At 37.5% G+C, this 25,854-nt stretch overlaps 1 protein-coding gene across 1 annotated transcript in view; it reads left to right on the forward strand.

Annotated features, from left to right (window-relative positions):
• Positions 1-25,854, forward strand: part of Sbp2 (SECIS-binding protein 2) — a 303,049-nt gene that overhangs the window by 91,872 nt on the left and 185,323 nt on the right. The window contains exon 5 of the mRNA XM_090389376.1: positions 21,849-23,089. Within this exon, the coding sequence (XP_090245502.1) occupies positions 21,849-23,089 (1,241 nt within the window). The remainder of the gene's footprint in view (positions 1-21,848; positions 23,090-25,854) is intronic.

The following is a 25,854-nucleotide window of genomic DNA, read 5'->3' on the forward strand; positions in this document are numbered from 1 at the left end:
TCACCAGGCACGTGGTCGGCATTCCCCACATGCCATTTAATGAAGACTATCTGCGGAGAGTTACCAAACTCTATCAAAGAAAAGTTTTAAGTATTGGAATTTCCAAATTATATAATGACCTGAGAGATATTAGAAGACGTATTGGATTGATGTCAGAATATATTAGCACCAATCTAACCCCAGTTCATTATGAGCTGATTTTGAGGGTAGTGGCAGATAAAGCAACCAGGGTTGCGGACATTTACAAGCTCAGGCAAACTAAAAAATTCAATAGGTTGCTAGAGCAATCTGTGGTTGTATGTAATAGGGATATTGGTAACTTTATTCATAACTTAAGTGGCAAACAGTTTACTAAAGAACAGGAGGAAGTATTGAGCCTGGGTCCAAAGTTTTCTCTAGTTCCTGCTACGCCTTCCATTGTGGAGATAGCTATGGGAGTGGAGAAAGCCATTAACAAGCTACCCGTGATCCAGGCTGATGAGATACGGGTTAGGATTGCGGCGATTTTAAGTCAGGCCAGGACGGTGTATTCTAATCTCAGCCATAGACATGAAAGAGCATTAAGACAGCTTAGACAGGATGAGGATATTATAATGTTACCTGCTAACAAAGGCAGATCTACAGTTATACTGAACAAAGAAGATTATTGTGCAAAAGCTCTAGATCTTTTACAGAATACCAACATATATAAAGTTACCCATCGAAATCCGTTAGCTGGTTTGGAGAGACAAGTTAATAGCATACAGGGCTGGCATAAAGCAGGCAAAATATCTAAAGAAGTTTATTGGACTCTACATGGCTCAGGATGTCGAATAGCCCGGTTCTATGGCCTCCCAATGATGCACAAGGTGGGTGTTCCACTGAGACCAATAGTATCGTTTGTGTGGTCCAACTTATGCTTTATCGGGATTTTTAGCTAGAATTATTTCTCCTATAGTGGGACGCTCCAGTTTGGTAGTTAAAGATAGCAAGGAATTTGTAAATTTTATAAGAAGCCAGTTTATAGGTGAAGATGAACTTATGATTTATTTTGACGTGGTATCTTTGTTCACGTGTATCCCAATTAGACATGGGGTGCATTGTGTAAAATTGGCCTTGGAACAGGATGATACCTTAAGTGCTAGATGTTTATTAAGTATCGATGATATCTGTAAAGGCGTAGAGTTCTGCCTCGCTAGCACTACCATGATTTTTCAAAATGTTATGCATAAGCAGGTCCATGGCACGGCAATGGGTTCCTCCATCAGTGCCATTGTGGCCAATTTGGCCATGGGGGAACTAGAAACCAGGGTGTTTCATCAGTTGGATTTCTCCATGCGTGAGTGGAGGAGATATGTGGATGATACGTTCACCATTATAAAAAAGGGGAAGGAAGATGAAGTGCTCAATTTACTTAACAGCTTCTCCCCATTTATACAATTTACCTCGGAGGTGGAAACAGCTGGGTCCCTCCCGTTTCTGGATATCCTGGTTAGCAGAGATGGGCCTAGAATAAAGACAACAATGTATAGAAAGCCAATGTGCCTTAGCCAGTATGTTCATTACAGCTCGGCACAGGCTTATCAGCATAAGAATAGTGTAGCCAGGGCATTGTTGAATAGGGTGTGGACCCACTGTAGTACCCCCAAGGATAAGGAAATGGAAATTTGAAGAGTCACGGCAGACCTCAGCAAGTGTGGGTACCCCCAGAGGGTCTTAGACAAATATATTAATAGGGTAGAGTCCAATCATAGGGAGTCGCCTGCCCCTGTGGCAACTGCATACATACCTTACTATCTGGGCCTTTCAGAACACGTACGGGCATTGCGGGAGTGTCAGACCCGCTGTGTGCAGCTTCCGGGACGGAGGTTGCACACAATGGTGTCTCAAGTCAAAGATCCCATAGCCCAAGACTCTACTAGTAGTGTGGTCTATGAGATCAAGTGCCCTGATTGTGAGGAGTGTTATGTGGGGGAGACGGGGGCGGCGTTTAAAAGACTGTCTGGGGGAGCACATGACTGCTATTAAGACTGCAAACTATGCGAGGTCTGCTGTGGCAGAGCATTTCTGGAAGAAGCAACATTGGATCTCCACCGGGAATGCGGTCATTACTGACCGTGCCCATGGATTTTGGGAACGCAAGTGGCCTGAAAGCTTGCAAATCGATTCATCCAGTCATAATACTATTAACAGGGACAGGGGTATGCACTTACATCCCCTGTTTGAGGCGGCCTCAGATGGGATGACCGGTTCCTCTGTTTCTGGGAGGAACCGGTCATCCGATCATAACGTTTTGACATGCTCCTGAGCCACTTCTGTTTCCGATGCGGACGTGGAGAATGCCGACCATGTGCCTGGTGAATCACGTGTTTGAGTGCCATGGGCCTGCTATGTAATTGCAGTAATAGTACATTGTTGAAGAAGGAGACAGCAGTCTCCGAAAGCTCTGGTATTTTAGCAAATTTTAACAATTTTAGTATTGTTTTTAATTGTTTTATCGTAATTTATTTTATTTTATTGTAATAGTTTAGTCTCCCGATATTGTATCATAGTATTTTATTATATTTTATTTTTGTATTTTATTATATTTTATTTTTGTATTTTATTTTATTTTATAGTAAAATTTTTAATCGCTTGGCTGGTGTTTGAGTCCAATTATTGCAGTATCTCAAAACTGGTTTGCCAATTATTGACCTCAAGATCAAAATTAGGGAACAATTGGAAGTTGTTCCAGTCTTGCTTAAATGGAGGTATAAGATGTTAAATTCATTTGTTAATTGGTAGTAGTTACGTTCAAATTTTGTCAGTGATATTCTAATACCTGCCTTATAAGATTTTGAAGTTGTCCTAAGTGGTGTTGTGTGTGCATGGCTATGTAAGTATCTTTTGTAGAGACAGGTCTGCTGATGTATATCAACAGTAGTTAAAGGAAAGGTATATTGCATTTATAGTGGAGCAGCATGATTTATAAATAAACCCTGTAACTTTAATATATAGTCATATATAGTTAAATAGATTGTCTTTGTAGAGCATCTGTGTTTTTTTTTGCATAAATTTAAATTCCTTTCATGGTTTATATAAGAAATAATTTTCATTTTTGTAATCCCCATTGGAAGTTCCATTGTATGTGACTTTTTATGACTTTTGTATGTGACTTTTTATATGTTCTTCAAACTACTCTTTCACATATTTTGCATGGCGGATAGTGCATTGCATTGTCATCTTGAAAGTTCCCTTGTCTATAAGTAAACATACAACATTGCTAAATGTACTTGATTTGCCGTGATGTTCATATATGTTCACACTGGAAGGCACTGTGAACACCATATATGCTCTGGTGTTCACAGTGCCTTCCAGTGAGATCGAGTGATCAAAGGTATGCCACAGAAACATGCCCCACCCCACAACAGCAGCAGCAGCCTGTACTATTGGCAAACAATGGAATGGTCCAGTGCATTCCTCCATATGTATTCCTCCATATATGCCTGCTTCTGTAATTGCTGAGAAGTGAGAAGTAGTCATTCTCCATGACTTGTGTCTAATCCTGTGCCAATTCATGCATTCCTGGAAGCAGTGCAGTCATATTTTTTTGAAATATTAGACTGGTACATTCTTTGTAGGGTTCTCCACATGGTGTAGGCTCTTGGCGTGTGATGTTTCTGAATAAATGCTGAAGTTGATTGTTCTATCATTTTTCTATGATTACTTTTGATAATTCTCTCAGTCACATTAAATTTCAGCCATAGTTGTGTTTGTTCACAGATGATTTCTAGGTATTTTTTTAATTTGTTGAAGACTTGAATGATACTAGTCTTTGAACAGACAAGTGCAGTGGCCCTCTTTGCTGTGGCACCTGCTAAATATTCATCAGTAATAATATTTTTTTTGTAAATCTATCGGATTGTGTCTTTTGAGCTCATGAGCTGACAATGGCACTGGTCTGGTCACATGGCTTTATAATGCTTTCCTGAATTCTCTCCGATATACATATTTTTTTCATAGATTGTTACACCTACCTTAAACTTCTGTGATTCAAATAGTGGCTGGGCAGTGCATATCATAAGTAGTAGTAGTAGTAGTAGTAGAGGCACATGATGCAAGAAAGCAAGTGTAGGAGCTTATGCAGCATCAGCCAAAAAAAAAAAAAAAAAATCACACCATTCCCTCCAAATACCTGTCCAGTTCCTCCTTAAATTTATTTAACCTATCAACTTCCACAACGACAGATGGAAGTTTGTTCCAGCAATTAACCACCTGCTGGCTAAAGGCAAATTTCCCCACATCTATTCTACATCTGTCCTTTCTTAATTTGAACTTATGTCCCCGTAGGTTCGTAATCTGAACAAGTAGAAGATCCCATCAGAATTCAGCGTGCTATGGGGTGTCTATGCCTTGTCCTTCCAGTGCTCCTTCACGTAATATCACAGCTAATAGAGAAAGCAAATGAATATAAAACACCATTATGCCTGGCATTTGTGGATTATGAAAAAGGATTTGACTCCCTACAGCATAAGGCAATGTTTCGAGCACTGGAAGGACAAGGCGTAGACACCCCATAGATAAGTAAGGCAACATAACTGAATATAATTTGTGTGGAATACAGTCAAACTATCAAACATTAGGTAGCTAAATCACAGTTATATAAACAACAAAAGAAGAAGCCTTTACTTTACCAAATAACATTTTGAGAAAAACAGAGCTCTGATGATGACTGTGTGAAATGTGTGATAAGTGAAAAGAAACACATATCACGATGAACTGAAAACAACAAATGAAGAGCAAGATAAACAGTGACAAGGACAAATTTGAGTATACTGAGTTTTGCAAACCAATTAGAAAGAGACTCAGAGAGGACACAAGAAGATTTAATACAAGAAAAGTAGAACAAGCATTAAGGGAAAATAAAGGACTTAAATCAGCAGTCATGCGCAGTAATACAGAAAGACAAATGATACTGAATCTGAAGAATAGTGGTAGTGTACTTATAAATAGCAGAGAAGGCGTAATTCAAATAGCATAAGAATACTATAAAGAATTATATAAGGAGTGAGGGAATGATGCCAGCAGTGGGGAAGATGGATCACAAATTAGCAACAGAAATGACATAGCCAATATCCTTCCTGATGAAGTAGAACATGTGTTGAAGAAAATGAAGAATCAGAAAGGCCCAGTAAAGAAGAAACTACTGTAGAGTTGTTAAAATTTGGAGGAAGAGACATGACACAGAAACTAGCAAGGCTTCACAAAATACATGAGGAAAGTCCGTGACACGTAAGTAATGAAATAATGCAATCATAATTTTGCTGCATAAGAAAGGAGATAAATCATAAATTGGAAATTATAGACCAATTAGCTTGTTATCCCACATCTACAAGTTGTTCACAAGGGTCATTGCAACAGAATAGAAAGAATACTTGATGAGAATCAATCGAAAGGGCAAGCTATCTATAGGACAGGATTCTCAACTTGAATCACCTTCACGTAATATCACAGCTAATAGAGAAAGCAAATGAATATAAAACACCATTATGCCTGGCATTTGTGGATTATGAAAAAGGATTTGACTCCCTACAGCATAAGGCAATGTTTCGAGCACTGGAAGGACAAGGCATAGACACCCCATACATTATGATTTTGAAGAAAATATATGAGAACTTCTAGAGACAATATCTGTGAAGTTGTTTACTGCTGCCCTTAAGGAAGCTTTCAAAAGATTGGAATGGTCGCAGAAAGGAATCAATGTGAATGGAGAGTACCTAAACCATGTACAATTTACAGATGACATTTTTGATCATAAGCCACGTTCCCAAAGAATTAGAGGAAAATCTTAATCAGTTATGCAGAGTTAGTAAGGATATCAGATTAAAGATGAATATGGCTAAAACAAAAGTAATGATGAACAAGTATGCCACAGAAAGGGATATAATCATTGAAGGAGTATCTGGTGGGGCAGAAAACTGCTAGCTTGGGGTGATACAAGGACTAATAGTTTAACAGTAGCCGTAGTCAGAGGTGAAGGTGATTCTTGCACTACTTCTATTAGAATAAGTAGCGACCTGGAGCTAGGGGTATTGGGGGTTTCAGGGACCGATGGCAGTCATTGTGAAATAGGTGGGTATATAGGATGTGTTAGGGTGAATAGGAGCATGTATGCTTGCATGTATACCAATGCTAGAAGTATAGTAAATAAATTTGATGAATTTGAAGTGTTGGTCAAGACATCAAAGGCAGATATTGTTGAGATAGCAGAGACGTGGTGTCACACAGATATTAGCATTAGCATTAGTAGAGGCATTTGATGCAAGAAAGCAAGCTTATGCAGCATCAGCCAAAAAAAAAAAAAAAAAAAAAACCCCACTTCCACTTCACCCCTCTGTTCGTTCAAAATACCTGTCCAGTTGAGCCTTAAACTTATTTAGGCTATCACCCTCCACCACAAGGGATGGAAGTCTGTTCCACCAACCAACCACCCGCTGGCTAAAGGCAAATTTCCGCACGTCTATCCTACATCTGTCTTTCCTCAATTTGAATTTATGCCCTCTCAGGTGATTTTTCTGAGTTAGAAGAAGAATCCCATCAGCATTAGCATGCTTAAACCATTCAAGGCTTTATACACCTCTATCAGATCACCTCGCTGATGCCTAGTCTCCAGACACTGTAATTTGCAAAACTTAAACCTTTCTTCGTAAGAGCACCCCTTTGTTCCATTCACTAATCTTGTTGCCCTTCTCTGTACTCGTTCCAGCAGCTCTACATCCTTCTTGAAATGAGGCCTCCAGACCTGTATACAGTACTCTAGGTGTGGCCTGACCATTGCCTTATACAATGGAATAATCACCTCCTTATCCCTGCTGGAAAAATTCCTGTATATCATTGACAATACTCCATGAGCTACTCTTGCAGCCTGTCTGCACTGCTCAGAGAACTTCATATCTGCCTGCACAACCACCCCCAAGTCCCTTTCATTCTCTACCACTGTCAGTATCCCCATATTTCTATCTGTAGCCCCGCCTTCCTCAGTCTTCACCTCTACTCTAACTAAATATGCATTTTATTCTATTTTATTTTTATTTTATTATAATTTTTTTATTTATTTATTATTATTATTATTTTATTTTATTTTATTTATTTATTTATTTTTTATTTTTATTTTTTTTTTATTTATTATTTTTTATTTTTATTTATTTATTTTTTTTTTATGATTTTTTTTTATTATTATTTATTTTTATTTTTTTATTTTATTTTATTTTTTTTTATTTTTTTTTATTTATATATTTTTTTTTTTTTTTTTTTTTAGGCCCTTGCCACTGAAATCTTAGGAAATTAGGTGGCAGGGCCTGCCAGAGTAATTACTTCTAATGCGATCCCTCTATGCCTGACCTGCCTCCTCGGGGTTAAGTGTGGGCAACGGGGGGTCCCACTAGGGGCCCAACGGCTAAAAGGTCAGAGGAACAACACAACATAAACATGTACCTTACAGTTTTCAAAATCTCTGGCCTTCACAGTGTTCTGTGTTTCACAAACAGAGTACACAACACGGAGATGGGGGAAACCCCTTGGGCCGTTAGACAATGAACACTTTACACTTTACACTTTTGTCAGTGTAGTACCACAGAGTTGATACGTTGCTCCGGGGTTGCTGTTTCCCATGTGTAGTACTTTACATTTGTCAATTTAAACTTCATTTGCCACCTCTCAGCCCATCTGCTCAACCTTTCCAGATCCTGTTGCAGCAGCATAGTGTCAGTAGTGTCCTTGACAACCCTGCCAAACTTTGTATCATCTGCAAACTTGGACATTAAGCTTGATATACCATCATCAATATCATTTATAAATACAGAAAACAATAATGGACCCAACACTGAGCCCTGAGGGACTCCACTAATAACATTAGTCCACGATGAGCAGTGTCCATTGATTACCACTCTCTGTCTTCTCCCCCTCAACCACCCCTTTATCCATAGCAGCAATTTGCCTCCAATGTCACACTGCTCCAATTTGTGTAGCAGTCTTCCATGTGCAACAGTATCAAAAGCCTTTCTAAGATCCAAGTATATAATATCAAAGTTATTCCCTGCATCCAGTTCTTTTGTGACTGCATCATAGTATCCAATCAAGTTGGTCAGGCAAGAGTTCCCCTTAACAAAACCATGCTGTGTCTGAGCTATAACTGAAGTCTTGTCTAAATGATCCTGCAGTGCTTCTTTAACCAGTGCCTCCATTAATTTTCCTGGAACAGAAGTTAAGCTCACAGGTCTATAATTACTTGTGTCAGCCTTTGATCCTCCTTTGTGAATTGGGGTCACATTTGCACATTTCCAGTCTATGGGTACCTCCCCTGAGTCCAAGGAAGCTCTCATAATTATGGCTAAGGGTTTGCTTACTTCCTTTGCTGCCTCCTTTAATATAACTGGATAGATCCCATCCACCCCGGGTGCCTTTCTTGTGTTTATCTTCAACAGTTTCTCCTCCACTTTACTCCCAGTTATTTCAAGATTCTGTAGCTTACTGCTAGAGTTGAATACACCTCTGGCATTCCCCTTGCTGAATAACTCCTCATGTGTGAATGTCGATGCAAAATATTCATTTAGTTTGTTAGGTACCTGAGCAGGATCATCAAAAGTTGACCCATCAATATCAAGTGGACCAATCTGATTCATTCCCTTCTTTCTAGAGTTTACATAAGTAAAGAAATCTTTGCTGTTTTTCTTTGCATCCCTTGCCAAGGATTTCTCGTAATCTGCCTTCGCCTGCCTAACCTCCTTTGTAACTTGGTTGCATATCAACTTGTATCTATCATAGGCTTCTGTGTCATGTGTTAATTTGTAAGTATCCCATGCATTTTTCTTCTCTGTCATATGCCTCATTAGTTCATCTGACATCCATTTTGGCCTAAACCTTGAACAATATTTCTTAGTTGGTATGTAAAGCCTAGTAGCTTCCAAGATAAGTTCTTTGAATGCTTCCCATTTTGAATTTGCTGTTGGTAACATCATCAGTTGGTCCCACTGTATACAATTTAAATACTGTCTCAGTCCATCGTAGTCGCCTTTACGGAAGCAATAACCCTTCCCTTTACCCCTAATGGTAGTTACCTCTTTGAGTAAATCCCACTTCAACACACTGTGATCACTGCCACCTAGTGGTTCATTTATCTGCAGATTCTTAATGCATGAAGAATCACTGCTGATAATCAAATCAAGAGTATTACTCCCTCTAGTTGCCTCCCGACTATGCTGATGTAGAAAACAATCATCCAATAAATCCACAAAAGCCCTGCTAGTGTGTGAGTAACTAGCCCCCAAATTCCAGTCAATATCTGGGAAATTAAAATCTCCCATTATAAGACTCTCTGATTTACTGGCCCACTATTTCCCTGTACAGTTCCTTATTATACTCATCAGAGTCATTAGGCCTATAGCACACTCCTACTCTCAATTTTGATCTCCCAATGCTTATGTCACACCAAACTGACTCAACACTGCACTGTCCGGCGATGTCGACTGGCTTCACTTCCTTGGTTTTTATGTGTTTCTTAACTAATAGCATACCATATGAGGAATGCAGAACTGGAATTTGGGGAGTACAATGTGTACAGAAAGGATAGACAGGATAGAAAGGGAGGAGGTGTTATGCTATTAGTTAAGAAACACATAAAATCAAAAGAAGTGCACCCAGTTGATATAGATGAACAGTGCACTGTTCAGTCAGTTTGGTGTGACATAAGCACTGCGAAAGCAAAAATAAGAGTAGGATTGTGTAGGCCTAATGACTCGAATGAGTACAATGAACAAATGTACAGAGAAATAGAGTGGGCTAGTAAATCAGAATGTCTTATAATGGGGCATTTTAACTTCCCAGATATTGACTGGAACTTGTGGGTTGGTCACTCACACACTAATCAGACTTTTGTGGATTTATTGGATGATTGTTTTCTGCAGCAGCATGTTCAAGAGACAACCAGAGGGAGTAATACTCTTTATCTGGTTATCAGCAGTGATCATTCATGTATTAAGAATTTGCAGATAAAGGAACCACTAGGTGGCAGTGATCACAGTGTACTGATGTGGGATTTACTTAAAGATTTAATTACCATTAGGGATAAAGGAAAGGGTTTTTGCTTCCATAAAGGTGAGTGCAGTTGTTGTTGGGTTTTTAGGAGCATTAGCAACTAAGGCCATATTGCTCCGGTGCGGTGGTCATTCCCTCACCTTTCCGCATCCTCCGTATTTGGTGGTCACGGGCTCGAACCCCTGTCTAATCAAGAAGCGTATGCTACGCACTGTTGCTCCTGTCCACCTGGCTATGGAGGCGCCAGAAAGTTGTTAAATTCTGTACAGTGGGTCAACTGACGATGTTACCAACAGTAAATTCTAAGTGAGAAGCATTCAAGGAATTAATCGTGGATGCTACTAAAAGTTTCATACCTATTAAGAAATATTGTTCATGGTTTAGGCCTAAATGGTTATCTAATGAACTAATGATACTCGTAACAGAGAAGAAAAATGCACGGGATGCATATAAATTATCAAGCGACTCAGAAGCCTATGGCAGATATAAGCTAGTCTGTAATCAGGTCACAAAGGAGGTTAGGCAGGCGAAGGCAGATTACGAGAAATCCTTGGCAAAAGATGCCAAGAAAAACAGCAAGGATTTTTTTACTTATATGAACTCTAAAAGGAAGGGGATGAATCTGATTGGTCCACTTAACATCGATGGTTCGACTGTTGATGATCCTGCTCAGATAGAAAACAAACTGAATGAGTATTTTGCATCTACATTCACACATGAGGAATTATTAAGGTTTGAAAATGGCAGATTGTTATCAAATTGTAGCAGGATACTTAAATGATTTTGTAATAACTGAGAATAAAGTGGAGGAGAAATTGTTGAAGTTAAACATAAGAAAAGCAACGGGGGTGTGGATGGGATCTGTCCAGTTATATTAAAGAAGGCAGCAAAGCAACTAAGCAAACCCTTAGCCATAATTATGAGAGCATCCTTGGACTCAGGGAAGTTTCCCACAGACTGGAGATGTGCAAGTGTATCCCTAATTCACAAAGGGGGGATCGAAGGGTGACACAAGTAATTACAGACTAGTTAGTTTAACTTCTGTTCCGGGTAAAATGATGGAGTCACTGGTTAAAGGTGCATTGCAGGATCATCTAGACAAGACTGCAGCAATAATTCAGACACAGCATGGGTTTGTTAAGGGAAAGTCTTGTCTGACAAATTTGATAGGATATTATGATGTGGTTTCAAAGGAACTGGATGCAAAAATTATTTTGATATCATATATTTGGATTTCAGGAAAGCTTTTGACACTGTTGCACATGGAAGAGTATTGTACAAATTGGAGCAGAATGGTATTAAGGGTAAGTTGCTACAATGGATATAAAAGGATGGTTAAGTGGGAGAAGACAGAGGGTGGTGAACAATGGGTGCTGCTCTTCGTGGACTAATGTTATTAGTGGAGTCCCACAGGGTTTGGTGTTGGGTCCACTGTTGTTTTGTATATTTATCAATGATATTGATGAAGGTATATCAGGCTTAATGTCGAAGTTTGCAGATGATACAAAGGTTGGCAGGGTTGTTAATGACAGCAATGGCAGTGTGCTACTGCAACAGGATCTAGATAATTTGGGCAGATGGGCTAAGAAGTGGCAACTGAAGTTTAACCTTGACAAATGCAAAGGACTGCATATGGGTAGAAGTAACCCCAGAGAAACATACCAACTGTGTGGTACTACACTTAAGGTGGTAGAAAATGAAAAAGACCTGGGAGTAATTGTGCAGTCAGATATGAAGTTTTCTGAGCAATGCAGACAGACTGCCAGGGCAGGTCATGGGGTTTTGTCAATGATATATAGGAATTTTGCTAGCAGGGAAAAAGAGATGATTGTCCCTCTATATAAGGCAATGGTCAGGCCACGCCTTGAGTACTGCGTACAGGTCTGGGGGTCTCATTTTAGGAAGGATGTAGATTTGCTTGAGCGTGTACAGAGAAGGGCAACAAGATTAGTGAGGAGAATGAAGGGACCCTCTTACCAAGAGAGGCTTAAGTTCTGCAAATTGCAATGGCTGGAGACTAGGCACCTGCGCAGTGATCTGATTGAGGTGTATAAGGCCTTGAATGGGTTGAGCACGTTGAATTCTGATGGGATCCTTCCACTTGTTCAGATTACGAACCTAAGGGGGCATAAATTCAAATTAAGAAAAAACAGATGTAGAATAGATGTGCGGAAATTTGCCTTTAGCCAGCAGGTGGTTAATTGCTGGAACAAACTTCCATCTGTCGTTGTGGAAGTTGATAGGTTGAATAAATTTAAGGAGGAACTGGACAGGCATATGCCTAGTCTCCAGACACTGTAATTTTCAAAATTTAAGCTTTTCTTCGTAAGAGCAACTCTTTGTTCCATTCACTAATGTTATTGCCCTTCTCTGTACTTGTTCTAGCATCCTTCCTAAAATTACGTCTCCAGACCTTTATACAGTACTCAAGGTGTGGCCTGAGCATTAACTTATACAAGCGAATAATCACCTCCTTATCCCTGCTAGAAGAATTATTTTATATCATTGACAAGACATCATGAGCTACTCTTGCAGACCGTCTTCACTGCTCAGAAAAATTCATATTTGACTGGACAATTACCCCCACGTCCTTTTCATTCTCTACCACTATCAGTGTAGTACCACACAGTTGATACGTTACTCTGGGGTTACTGCTACCCATATGCAGTACTTTACATTTGTCAAAGTTAAACTTCAGTTGCCACCTCTCAGCCCATCTACTCAACTTTTCTATATCCTGTTGCAGTAGTGTACTGTCATTAATTTCATTAACAACCCTGCCAACATTCATATCATCTGCAAACTTAGACATTAAGCCTGATATACCTTCATCAGTATCATTAATGGCAGGTTAAGGACCCAACAATGGACCAAAAACTGAACCCTAAGGGACTCCAATAATAATAATATAAGTCCACAAAGAACAGTGGCCATTGATTACCACTCTCTGTCTTCTCCCACTCAACCATCCCTTTATCCATAGCAGCAATTTGCCCCCAATGCCACACTGCTCCAATTTATACAGCAGTCTTCCATATGCAACAGTATCAAAAGCCTTCCTATGATCCAAGTATATGAAATTAAAATTATTCTTTGCATCCAGTTCCTTTGTGACCACATCATAGTATCCAATAAAATTGGTCTGTCAAGACTTCCCCTTAACAAACATGTGCAGTGTCTGAACTATAACTAAAGTCTTGTCTAGTTTCTTTGACCAGTGCCTCCATTAATTTCCCCCTAACAGAAGTTAAACTAACTTTTGCACATATCCAGTCCATGGGTACCTCTCCTGAGTCCAAAGAAGCTCTCATAATTATGGCTAAGTGTTTGCTTACTTCTTTTGTTGCCTCCTTTAATATATCTGGATAGATACCATCCACCCCAGGTGACTTTCTTATGTTTATCTTCAATCAGTGTTTCTGCTCCACTTTGCCCTCAGTTATTTCAAAAAATATTTTTTTTTTATATATTTTTTTTATGAAACTCCCAAACACGAGAGGTATTAGAACCTATTAGTACTTAGTACCATGCTTGAGTTGGAGATTGAGAAAACAACAGAAGATATTTATTGACATTAGACTTGAACTTCTGTAGACTAATTTTCAGGAAAGACATATGAAGGAAGGTGGTTCCAGAAAACGGCAGTTGAATGTATAAACGAGGAAGATGAAAAGTTGGTTCTGTGAGTTTGAAGTTGGACAGTAAATGGATGTTGGCTGGTGGTGGCATGTGTTCGGTCTGTTTTGAAAGAGAGAGCAGGAATTATATAAGCCAATTCAGAACAACAGTGCCCATGGAAGTATCTGTAGAAAAGACATGCAGCAGAAATAGTATGTCTATGAGATAGCGAGTGGAGAGGCTCTGTTAGAGATGAGTCATTAATTAACCTAACTGCCCTCTTCTGAATGGAATCTAAAAGCCTGAGAGAGGTTTTCGGGCCACCGCTCCAGATGTGGGAACAATATTCCATGGTAGGGCGGATTTGCGATTTGTACAGAGTGAACAGCTGCTTGGAAGAAAAGTAATTCTGGGAGCGAAAGTGAAAATTAAGGTTTTTTAGATGCAGAGGAAGCAATATTTGTAATGTGCTTGTGCCAAGAAAGATTAGAAATCAGGGTAATCTCCTGACTTCTAAGCCAGGGGATAACACTGACTTAGAAATCGGAATGTCACTAAAGATAAGCATAGAAGCAGGAGAATCCTTTTTGCGCGATATAAGACAAGACTGTTTTAGAAGGATTGAAATCAACTAAATTGTCTTTGCCCCACTGGAGAATTACCTGGAGGTCGGCATTTAAGGAATTGGTAGTGGATATTCGAGAAGTTGAAGCTGATTGAGCCAGGCGAGGTTTCTCAAAATGGAAAGTGAAATGCAATGTGCTGTTATCATCAGCAAAACTATGGATAGGATTTCCAGTCAATGGAAGAAGATCATTAATATACAAGAGGGAAAGTGTGGGGGAAAGAACTGAAACTTGGAGGACAACAGCATTAGTGGAGAAGTTAGAAGACAGAGTGCCATCTACCATCAGTGAGAGATCAGAGAGAAAACTGGATAACCAATTACAAAAAAACAGTTGGCATACCATAAGGTGGAAGCTTGTTTAGAAGACCTTTATGCCAAACATGATCGAAAGCCTTTGAGATGTCAAGAGCAATTGCTTGTGTTTCACTGAACTTTTCCATTGAATTTGTCCATAAATGGGTAAACACAAACCAGAATATCACCAGTGGATCGACATTGACGGAATCCATAATGGCGATTGTTGATCAGACGGAAGGTTTCTAAGTAGTTTAAGAGCTGGCGGTTAATTGATTTCTCTATTACTTTAGAAAGAGTAGAAGTAATTCCAATGGGATGATAATTGGATGGGAGGGATTTGTCATCCTTTTTAGGAACTGACTGGATATGAGCAAATTTCCAAAAAGAAGGAAAAACTCCTTTGGAATAAGAAAGTGAAAAAAGGCAGAAAAGAACAGGAGCATGCATTTGGGAAAAAGTGGAGAAATACCATCAGGATCTGGTGCTTTCTTATCATCAATAATTGTCAAAATCCTTTTGACAGAAGACCATAGGAGGCATTGAATGGAGTGTACTGGGAATGGTGGGAGGTGTTTTACCAAGATCATTAATACATGAGTTGGAAGCAAGATGGGAGGCTAGCAGGTCAGCTTTATTCTTGACTGAAGTGACAACAGAACCATCTGGTTTTGACAGAGGTGGGAGCAGTGATGGGCAAAAGTTGTGGCCAATAGCTTTGGCAAGAGACCAGAATGCTCGGCTACCATTAGGGCAAGAAGCAAGTTTTCTACTCTTAGCCTGTTCAAAATCTAGTTTGGACTGATTAATAACTGCTTTACAATCGCTGCAAGCTTTGGTGTAGGCTGAAAAATGAAACTGAAGAATTGGAAACAAGCCAATTATGATATGCAACATTCATCTCCTGAACGGCCTTAGTACATTTATTGGAAAACCAAGGTTTAGATAAAGGACGAGATTTTAAAATGGATTGTTGGATAAAGATTCCATTCCTTTGAGGGGCTGTTCCCAACAACTCGTGGTTGGGAATAGTCATGAGATAAAGGCTCCATAGGAGAAGAGACAATCACCAAGTTATGATCTGAGGTGCCTAAAAGACCTCTCAATTCGACTGTGTACTTAGTAGGGTTGTTTGTGAGAAAAGGATCAAGCGTGTTGGCTGTATGGTTAGGATTATCCGGTATTCTTGTAGGTAAATGAGCAATCTGTGCATGGTCATTAGTAATTGCCAAAGCCTCAGCATCTTGACCAGATGGGTCAGTCTGACTGGAAAATGGAAGCAAGCTAGAGTTGTGAACATTAAAATCACCAAGGAATATTACCTCATTTTTGGGGAAGTTTGACTTGAGAAAGTCAAGTTGCAAAGAGAGGAAGTCAAAGAGCTCTAAGTGGTTAGTGGTGTTGGGAGAACGGTAGAGACAACAGATGAATTTGACACAATGAGGTAGAGAGATTTTAAGCCATAGAAGATCGAAAAGAGGAGATTCCAAATTACCAAGTCTCTGACATGGAATATTGGAAAGGACATATGCACAAGTACCACCTTTGAGGCGAAAGGAATCATACAGCGAATAATTTGGGCAACTGAAATGAACAGTAGTTGAATCAACCGATAACTGAGATTCGGTCAGAAAAAGTACACGGGGTTTGGCAGACTGCAAGTGCAAATGGACATCGTTGAGATTACAATTGAGACCACATATATTTGTGAAATGAACTAGGTAGTGTTTGGGAGGTTTAGATCTTTTTGTGGATAAGTTTGCTCTATCAGTTTGACAATTCATGGTGTGTTCAATAGTAAGAAAAAGTGTGGGGGACATGCTGTATGAAGTAATGTAATTTTTGGATATGGCATACACATGGTAAGAATATACCCAGATCCTTGACATAACGTGGCCTCGACAGCGCTCCCTGCATACACACTACTTGGACTCCCTCCAGTCACTATCTGGCAGAGTAGAGGTAGCAAGATTATACACTAGCTGATCCAGAAGCCTCCTAGAGAGTTACCAATAGGTTCGGTCCTGTGTACTAACTAGCGGCTGGCCTGCGAACACCATTTTAGAGCTGTACCCTCGAAATGTAAGGAAGATTGGATCTCGCCATGATGTTCATCATAACCTCAAAAGTCATCAATCATACTGCATGATGGAAGAGATGGGGAAGGGTTGACCGGAACTTAGCTCTAGAGACTAAACATGGGTTCCACCACTGTATTGCACCAGTTGATGAGTCCTCTACCACCTAGTACTGCCTGGTAACGCAGAGGGGCGGCATTCCTTTGTGTGGTATGGGTGCCACACCTCAACCCCTGCTTACGTTGGTATGTTTCATATATATATATATATAATTATTATTATTATTATTATTTTTTCTTTTTTCACTCGCACTCGTTCATCTTTATCTCACACACCAGGGGGGGATGCAATGATGTGTAATGTAAATTTAAATATTAATTAAAACTAGGGTTAGTGTGTAATTACCTGTAGCATTTTTAACGTTGACAAGACTGCTCTGTATTGGAAAAAAATGCCAGTTCAAACATACATTGCCAAAGAGGAAAATACAATGCCAGGTTTCAAGGCAGCAAAAGATAGGCCCACACTCTTGCTTGGGGCTAATGCACTGTGAGATTACAGATTAAAACCACTGCTTGTGTACCATTCTCGAAATCCTCGTGCATTTAAGGGCATCATCAATAAAGCCACCCTACCCGTGCATTTCCGATCGAACCAGAGAGCATGGATAACAATATCTCTCTTGGAGGATTGGTTTAAATGCTGCACGGGTAGGAAAAATATTGTAAAGACAACGATGTTCCTTTCAAGATTTTGCTTCTATTAGATAATGCTCCCGGACATCCTACCCATCTAGATGATTTCAATTCGAACATGAGAGTCATATTTCTACCGCCAAACATGACTTCACTCATCCAACGTATGGATCAGGGTTAGATAAGATTGTAAAGGTTGCAGAGCTACTTCAGTTGGAGGTTGATGCCAAAGACGTGGAGCAGTTAATAGAGAAAGAAGAGAAGAAATTATGTAATCAAGAACTTGTTGATTTGCAGGCAGCGATAGTAAAAGAAGAAAATGCTGACGAAGCTCAAGATGAACCAAATGAGGAGCCCAGACGCTTCATCCCCCAGAGAGATGGGAATGGTATTTCGTGAAATTGCATCGGTAATGCCAAGCCAGGGTTTGAGAAGATGGATCCTGACAGCGAACGATTCTTAAAAGTTAAGAGGGGTGAATGATATCCTTGGTTGCTACAAAGAAATCTATGTTGAAAAGACAAAAGCCACTGTCCAGTCATCCATTAATATGTTCTTTCTTAAGATTGAGCGGCCGACCCCTTCTAAATCTCCACAGCCCTCAACCTTCGCAGTGGTGTACTTATCAGCTGAAGAAGTCAATTCTGGCAATGATGCTCGAGAGGTAAAACTTACTGACGTTATGCCTGTCTCCTCTTTTTTTGTAATTTTATAATTTTGAAATTTTTTTAAATTGCACGCTTTTGTAATTTTTCCTGCGCATGAGATAAAAAATTGAATAAATACAATAAATAATTCTAGTTACATGTTCGTTGAACATTTCTTTTTTGATTCAATCAATTGAACGTGCATGGTTGCGAGTGCTGCACAAGCATGGGGAAAATTCCAACTTACATAGCGTTCCATGGAATGCAACCCTTACGTAAGTTGGGGAGTTCCTGTATTTTAAAATTGTATAGAAATTATGTATTGTGTATAAATCTTTGTATTCTAATTTATATGTTTATATTCTTTTTTTGTAATATCTTAATTATATTGATTGAAATGTATATTCCTGTCAATATAATAAATATTTATAATCCTGTACGATATTTGAAACAGGTATGTGAGGCATTTATATGTTGCATAACAATTCACTTAAAAAAAAAAACAGAATTTTTTTCTACATTTTAGGGTATATTTATTTTAAATTTTTATGGTCATAAAACCGTTCTCTTCGAAGGTTATTTTTTGTAATTTTTGTTTGATTGCTTTTGATTTGAGAGGGTGTTGATTTTTAATTTTAAAACTAAAATAAATTTTGGTTTGACAGGGTGTTTCCCTTTTCTGAAAGTGCCATGTGGTAGATGACTTCCAGTCTACCACATGGCAGTTAAATTTCAGTCTTCTAGCTCATGGCACCTTTCAAGTTGCACTTACTTAGTTGAGGCAAGTTTATCTCATCTTTAATATTGCCTTTTTATATCACGGTGTGTGAGATGCAACAACAATCTCTTAATGGTGTTAACATTCTGCTTCGAGTAGATAGGCATTGTCTATAAAATTGAGTTATTTCATTATTAACATCTTAGAAAATTCACAATTTAGGTATTAAGTTTTTTGAACTGTTCTTATTGTTAGACCTGATGACAAGCATCAACAAGCAGTCTAAAAATGCCAAATTGTTAAGTGGGTTTCGTGTTGTAGTAAAGATATATGTGAAGGGACACTAATGGGATTTTCTTAACCTAATTTTTTAGGCCAATAAATTCTACTTGAAAGTAATTCCCATGATTTACCAGTGGTTCTTCTTTTTAATGCAAATTTTTTAAGAAATACCACAATGTCCATCTCACCATATGTTATATAATATTATTATGTCAAATATTGCTCATTTTCAAGTAATGTTTATAACAGTGTATCATATCATATCTTGTCAGTCACATAAGGTGCTGAAAAGAATAGCTGACTTGATGTAGCACAAATTTATATTTCACAGTGTATGTGAGTTGCTGGTTTAATGTTGAAAGTGCTGTGTTCAATATTCCACTGCAGTTCTAACATGGTATTTGTTGTGAATGTTTATCATAGCAGCCAATGCCATTACCATACTGGTAATGGCAGTGTGATAAAATTATTATTATCAGCCATATGGTGCAAGGAAGCCTGAGGCTTATGCTGCACCAGCCAAAACAAATTCCCGAGTTACCCTGATAGAGAGAGAGAGAAAGGAATCACCAAGAAAGAGAAGAATGATGATATCCAGGTCAGAACCCTGGGTGTGCCAAGCCCATACTCACCAGATGTGAGCCCCTGGGATATGTTGGTACTGCAGTTCAGTTAAGCTTTTTTCAAAGAAAAGAAGACCAGTCATATGCTTATGGGGAAGCAGCATACCACACAACAGTTTGAATTTCTACTACCAGGATTGTTGTGATTCCTGTTAACATCTTTTGACTGTGATATGATAAACTCTTATGAACATTACCAGCATATAGGAGACATGTAGTATAGGATTATTATAAAATAACTTACAGAGCTTGAGACCTCCTCTCTCTCAGAGTATTTGTTTGAAAATGAAACTTTTGAATATTTCCATATTGGGAATGTGCTTGAGACATCCAATATTAGATTTGCATAGCTGGGAAGTTCAAGTTAGTGCCAGCAGGTATAGAATGATTAACATTCACAAAGAACATAGCAGTCAATTATTATTACTGTTGTTAAGATAAGATCACCCAGGTTTAAGCTCCTCAAAGAGGTAAGTACAGTATGTGTCTTCACTCTACAATTTCTTGACAGGTTGAAAGAGGATGACTCCACAGCATCCTGTGGACAGATTAAATACACTTCACTCTGTTGAATGGTGAGAAATTCTATTGGTTAGAATCAAACCCATATTCTGCCCATCTAACCTCAGCTTCATATGGCATGACACATGACAATGAAGTTCGATGTGGGCTCCATGCTCATTTTCTCTTTGGACATTTGAGTGTGGTCCAAGGATAAAAATGAGGTACAAGGATATTAAATGTATTCAGCCTGGAAGAGTGACAATCAATGTGAAAGGTTATATTCATGCAACACAGTTTTCCACTACATATTAGTCACCAAGTCAACAAAATACCAAATGACCATTTTTTGATGGGGTAATTTCTTACTACTTTATGTTTATGTCTTGTATTCTCTGAACTTTACACTAGCAGATTACTGGCTGTGGTACTGGAAGTAGCTTTAATTAAAGAGGCAATAAACATCCCAGGCAAAATGTTTTCATGAGTTGCTTTATTGTTGATCAGCTGTACGCATTATGTCTAATCTGTTGTAGATGTTAATGGTGGTCTTATCAAAGGAATATTGTAAAATTTTGAGTAATAAAATTTTATGATTGTCATTTTCATTTTCCATGGTAATAGCCATCCTGCTTGAGCACAAATTTTAACTATGTGGTGTGGAAATCTTATGTTGGACATTTCAAGCATATGTCTAATATAGGAATATTAAAAAATTTAAAATCCTTACAAAAAATATTTTGAGCCTCAAACTCGAAGTTCCCTTATAGTCACCGTGTCCTTGATGTTAATATTGTATTAATAATATATAACCTATGATACAATTCCAAATACTGTGTTTCTGAGGATAAGACTAAATTAACGTGTTAGACAAATGCATGCTATGTTTGTTTGTTCTAATGTAAATTAATCGAAGAGACTTCTTTGCAAACCCTGTTACTGCCGTGTCCCAGGGTATGTTGCCTTTTTTGTATTATTTGTATGATGTATTGCCTTATTTTGACCAATGAAAGAGATTATATATAATAATATTATGTAGTTCAGGTTGCGTGATTTTACACTCATCCTATGTTTAAATTTATATGTAAGATGTTTGAAAAGATTTTGCAATGTATTTGATGGTCCAAAATTAAAAAAAGAAAAAAAATGTAAACATGTAGACTTCTGAGTGGTTACAAAGCTGTGGTTATTTGGATTTAAAAAAAAGGGTTAATGGTTTTTAAACCATTAACCCTTTTTTTTAAATAATAAGTAAAATAATAAGTAAAAAATAGCATACATGTGTTTAGTATGAATAAACATTTTATTAGCTACTCATCTGCTCATTCTTACTAATTTTTTTTATTTAAACATTTTTTTCTTATTTTATTTACTTATTCTTTTATTATTTTTTATCATTCAAAACTTCATAACTATTTTTCAAATTTGAACAGCCACAGCTTCATAATTTTTCAGAATCATGACATATTTCTGTGACTTTTTTTATTATTTATTTACTTTTTTCTTTTTTCATCTTATTTTGGACTCTTGAGTATGCTCAGAAGGTTTAGAATATATTTTCAAGACACACTATTTAAAGCATAAGTGCTTTTCATTCTGTGTATAATATTGAAAAAATAATTCCCAAATTTAAAAAAAAAAATTGTAATCTTGTATTGATTATTCAGTTCTTTTAATTAGTGACATGTTTTGTTTATTTTTATATATTTTACAGAGAAAAATGTAAATGACCTACCTAGGAGTCTAGATGAGAGCACTGAGAAGATTCCTGTTGATTCAACTTGGTATTCAGTACATAGATATAATAATGTGAACCCAGAAAAAATAATATTGAAATGCAGAGATAATAATGATTCTGTGTCTGAATTGTTTGTAAACAGTTTAGATGAATTTCCTGGCTTGCCGTCATCGGCAGGAAACTGCCATCAGCATTCTGTCCTAGAATGTGCTGCAGAGAAACTTCATTATTCACAGAGCTCTTATTCAGAAAAATTGAAGGCAGGTGTTAAAGGCAGAAAATTCAACCTTTTTGAATCAACACTAAAACCTGAAAATACACCTGTAGAACATTGCATAAATAGCAAAAAAAATTATGCATCCCCACAAAGTAAAACTAGTCAATCAAATAAAAAAAATTACAATGTAAAACAGACTTATAATGATGGTGATCTTTGCCCAGCTGATGATAATGAACAGTGCATCATTAGTACTGGAAAACCTAAATTTAAAAATAACAAAAAGAAATTGCAGTGTAAATATATGATGAAGAAAAATGAGTCGGAAACAAACATATCAAATGCGAAAGATACAAAGGAGAAAGGTAATCTGTTCCCCAAACAAGTTGAGTTTGTAACCTCAAAATGTGATAGAGTTTTTAATGTTGAAAAATCAACACAGGCCACACAGAATGACAACAGATTTCATATTGATAAAAGAGACATTGGTCCTTGTGAAATGAAGCTTGAATTGCAGTTAAAATATGATGGCAGAACTTTAGGAAAAGACACAGGAAAGGAACAGAAAAGTAGTGAAAATCAACCAAAAAAAAAATGGAGGAAAAAAAAAGAGAAAGGATTAAAGACACCATCAGTTGTTACAAGTGGCAAGATAAATCTTTTGCCACCAGAATTTCATTATTTAATAACTGGTCAGGAAACAAATTTATTAGAAAGTAAACCTTGTTTTGTGGATTTAGCAGATGAAAATGAATATCCAGATCTACAAAAAAGCTCCTGTAATAGATTCCCTGTTAAAACTAAAAATACAAAACTGCAATTAAATATGACTAATTTTTCAGACAAGAAACAACACCAGAGAGAAATTTCAAAATTTGAAGATTTAGGTCGCCCTGCTGTTCAAGATAAATCCTGTGACATCATAGGTCTAAAGGGAACAATGATGCAAGTATGTGCTCAGAATTATCTGTATAGCAAAGTCTTAAAGACAACTCAAGAGGTAAGTTCTAAATTAACAATTTGTGCAGTTAAAAGTAGAGTATATTTTAATTGCTTACTGTATCTTGTTGACCTTCAGTAACTTGCTAGTTGCAAATTACCAGATGTAAATTTGAAAAAAAATTATTTTATTAACTCCTGTTTTCTTTAAATTTATTTTATTTTTTCCCTAAACTGCAAAATTTTGAAACGTTCGTATAGAAGCAGAAAATGGAATAATCACAAATTTCTGTGAGGATGTCACTTTTGATAGAAATTTAGTTTTTTGATGGATCATAAATGCATCAAAACAAGGAAAACCTGACCCCCATGATCAGTCCTGTAGTGCAATGGTTTTCAATCTTTTTGGCTGAGGTACCTCAGAAGTCTGGCAAGGACCTCAGGTATCCTCTAAAATTAAAATAGGTAGTATAGAATGCAAAGTTTTTTGCATGTGGGTACTGTACTACAGTGGAACCAAAAAAATAATTGCTACTCAAAATTTTAAACTACAAAAGAAAAAAAAAAAAAAAATGCAAGTATTATTAAGAATCTAAATAAAAAAATAGACTTCTCAGTGAATCTGAGAGACCTGTTGTGACAGATTTTCCATGATTTTACTGAAATTAGGTGTCAAAGCTGATAATTGAATGTCTACTCTGAATGTCTACTCTAGCATAAAGCCTGTTTCTCTTTTTTGATTTTTTGTGTCACAATATTTGACAAACTCATGTTCACATAAATAAGTCTTCACAGATGATAAAAGTTTATGAACTGCCTTTTTCTGCTATATTAGGAAAAGAGTTCAATAAACTAGCCAGAACGAAGACAGTGGAACACTAAAAATCTTTTTTCGAGTGATGTGTTACAAGAAATATCAATCAGTTTTTCTTCTTTTGTGGATAGGACAGAGGATTTTAGTTTTTCAAGAAAGGGTTAGCTATCCACTTGTAATTTCCTGAAAATTTGACAGAAAAATATTCTTCAAAAGAGATCAACAGCTGTGTGACTTGATCAATTATTGCTTTCTTGTAAGTTTGACTTTGCAGAGATATTTTTTCAACAAGATGTAGTAAAAGTATTGAAGGTTTCATATTGTCCTGCTTCAGCTCTCTTTCTCCAAAAAATAATTTTATCTTTGAATGCAGAGATTTTATCATTAGCCATGAAAAGTGTTGTGTTTTTACCATGAAGTCATTGATTCAGTGCTTTCAGTTTGTCAAATATATCGGCAAGGTATGCAACCCCTTGCCCCTTGTGAATTTTATTCACTAGACATGAAATTGATGAATCTCTGCAGTTTATCTCAAGTTATTTTTCTTGTGGCTTTATGATCAGTAAGAAACATCACAATTTCAGAGTGTAATTCAGAGAATCTCATCAGCACTTTGTTTTGACTCAGTCATCGGGCTTCGACGTAAAAAAAAAAGCAGTAATAGTCGCTGCCCATTTTGTTACAGATCTACTCGAAATGCCTTATATTTAATCCATTAGATTTCATATCATTGACAATTTCTCTTAATGTCATAAAAATACCTTTCAGTTTTTTAGGAATGTTTGTCACAGCTAAATTTTTCCTGTGGAGTACACAGTGATTACTTGAACAGGAAGGGTGTGCTGCTGCCTTGATTCTCATAACACCTGAAATGGGACCCTGCATTAGAATTGTCAATTTCAATAGAAATAAATATTTCAATAAAAATTCAATAGTCAATTTCAATAGAAATTAAACAAAAAAGCTGTTTAATTTTTTCAAAAATATCGGCTCCTGTTGTAGTGGTTTTCAAATCATCACAAATAGCTATCTTCACACAGTTCACCACTATACAGGTATTGAACAAATACTAACAGCACAGCTATTGACACCAGTGCTCTCATCAAGTTGCAAGGTAAAATAAGGTGACAACTGAAGTATTTTTTTTTAGCATTAGTAGAGGCATTTGATGCAAGAAAGCAAGCTTATGCAGCATCAGCCAAAAAAAAAAAAAAAAAAACCCACTTCCACTTCACCCCTCTGTTCGTTCAAAATACCTGTCCAGTTGAGCCTTAAACTTATTTAGGCTATCAACCTCCACCACAAGGGATGGAAGTCTGTTCCACCAACCAACCACCCGCTGGCTAAAGGCAAATTTCCGCACGTCTATCCTACATCTGTCTTTCCTCAATTTGAATTTATGCCCTCTCAGGTGATTTTTCTGAGCTAGAGGAAGAATCCCATCAGCATTGAGCATGCTTAAACCATTCAAGGCTTTATACACCTCTATCAGATCACCTCGCTGGTGCCTAGTTTCCAGACACTGTAATTTGCAAAACTTAAGCCTTTCTTCGTAAGAGCACCCCTTAAGTCTGAATGAGTTCATTGAGAAGATTGACTAAGCAAAGTAAAATTCTTCTTTTTACAGTGTCATTAAAGAGTAGCACCTGTTTTATTTTTCCTGATTCAGTGGGTCCAAATATTGTCTCACACAGGCCAATAGCACGTGGCATTAACAAATTTTCACCATTAGTGTGGGCCTCTCCTTGACAAGCAATGCGATAGCTCTCTTTCGGCGAGGCTTCTAATAGTCCTTTTTTATGACTTACAAATATAGATTTTACGAACAGTCTTTTTTTTTTTTTTTATGCAATACTTCTTTTTCTCTTCGAAATAAGCAATGGACTTGCTGTTCAAGTCTCGATGATTTCATTCAAAATGTCTCATCAGCAGAGAGAGAGAGAGAGAGAGTTTCATACAGTTATTGCTGAGTTTTTTGTTCACATATTAAACAGATAGATTTGATTCTGCTC

This window comes from Mastigoproctus giganteus, unplaced genomic scaffold, assembly GCF_048544385.1.
Source record: "Mastigoproctus giganteus isolate SK-2022 unplaced genomic scaffold, ASM4854438v1 scaffold_15, whole genome shotgun sequence".
Classification (NCBI taxonomy): Eukaryota; Metazoa; Arthropoda; class Arachnida; order Uropygi; family Thelyphonidae; genus Mastigoproctus; species Mastigoproctus giganteus.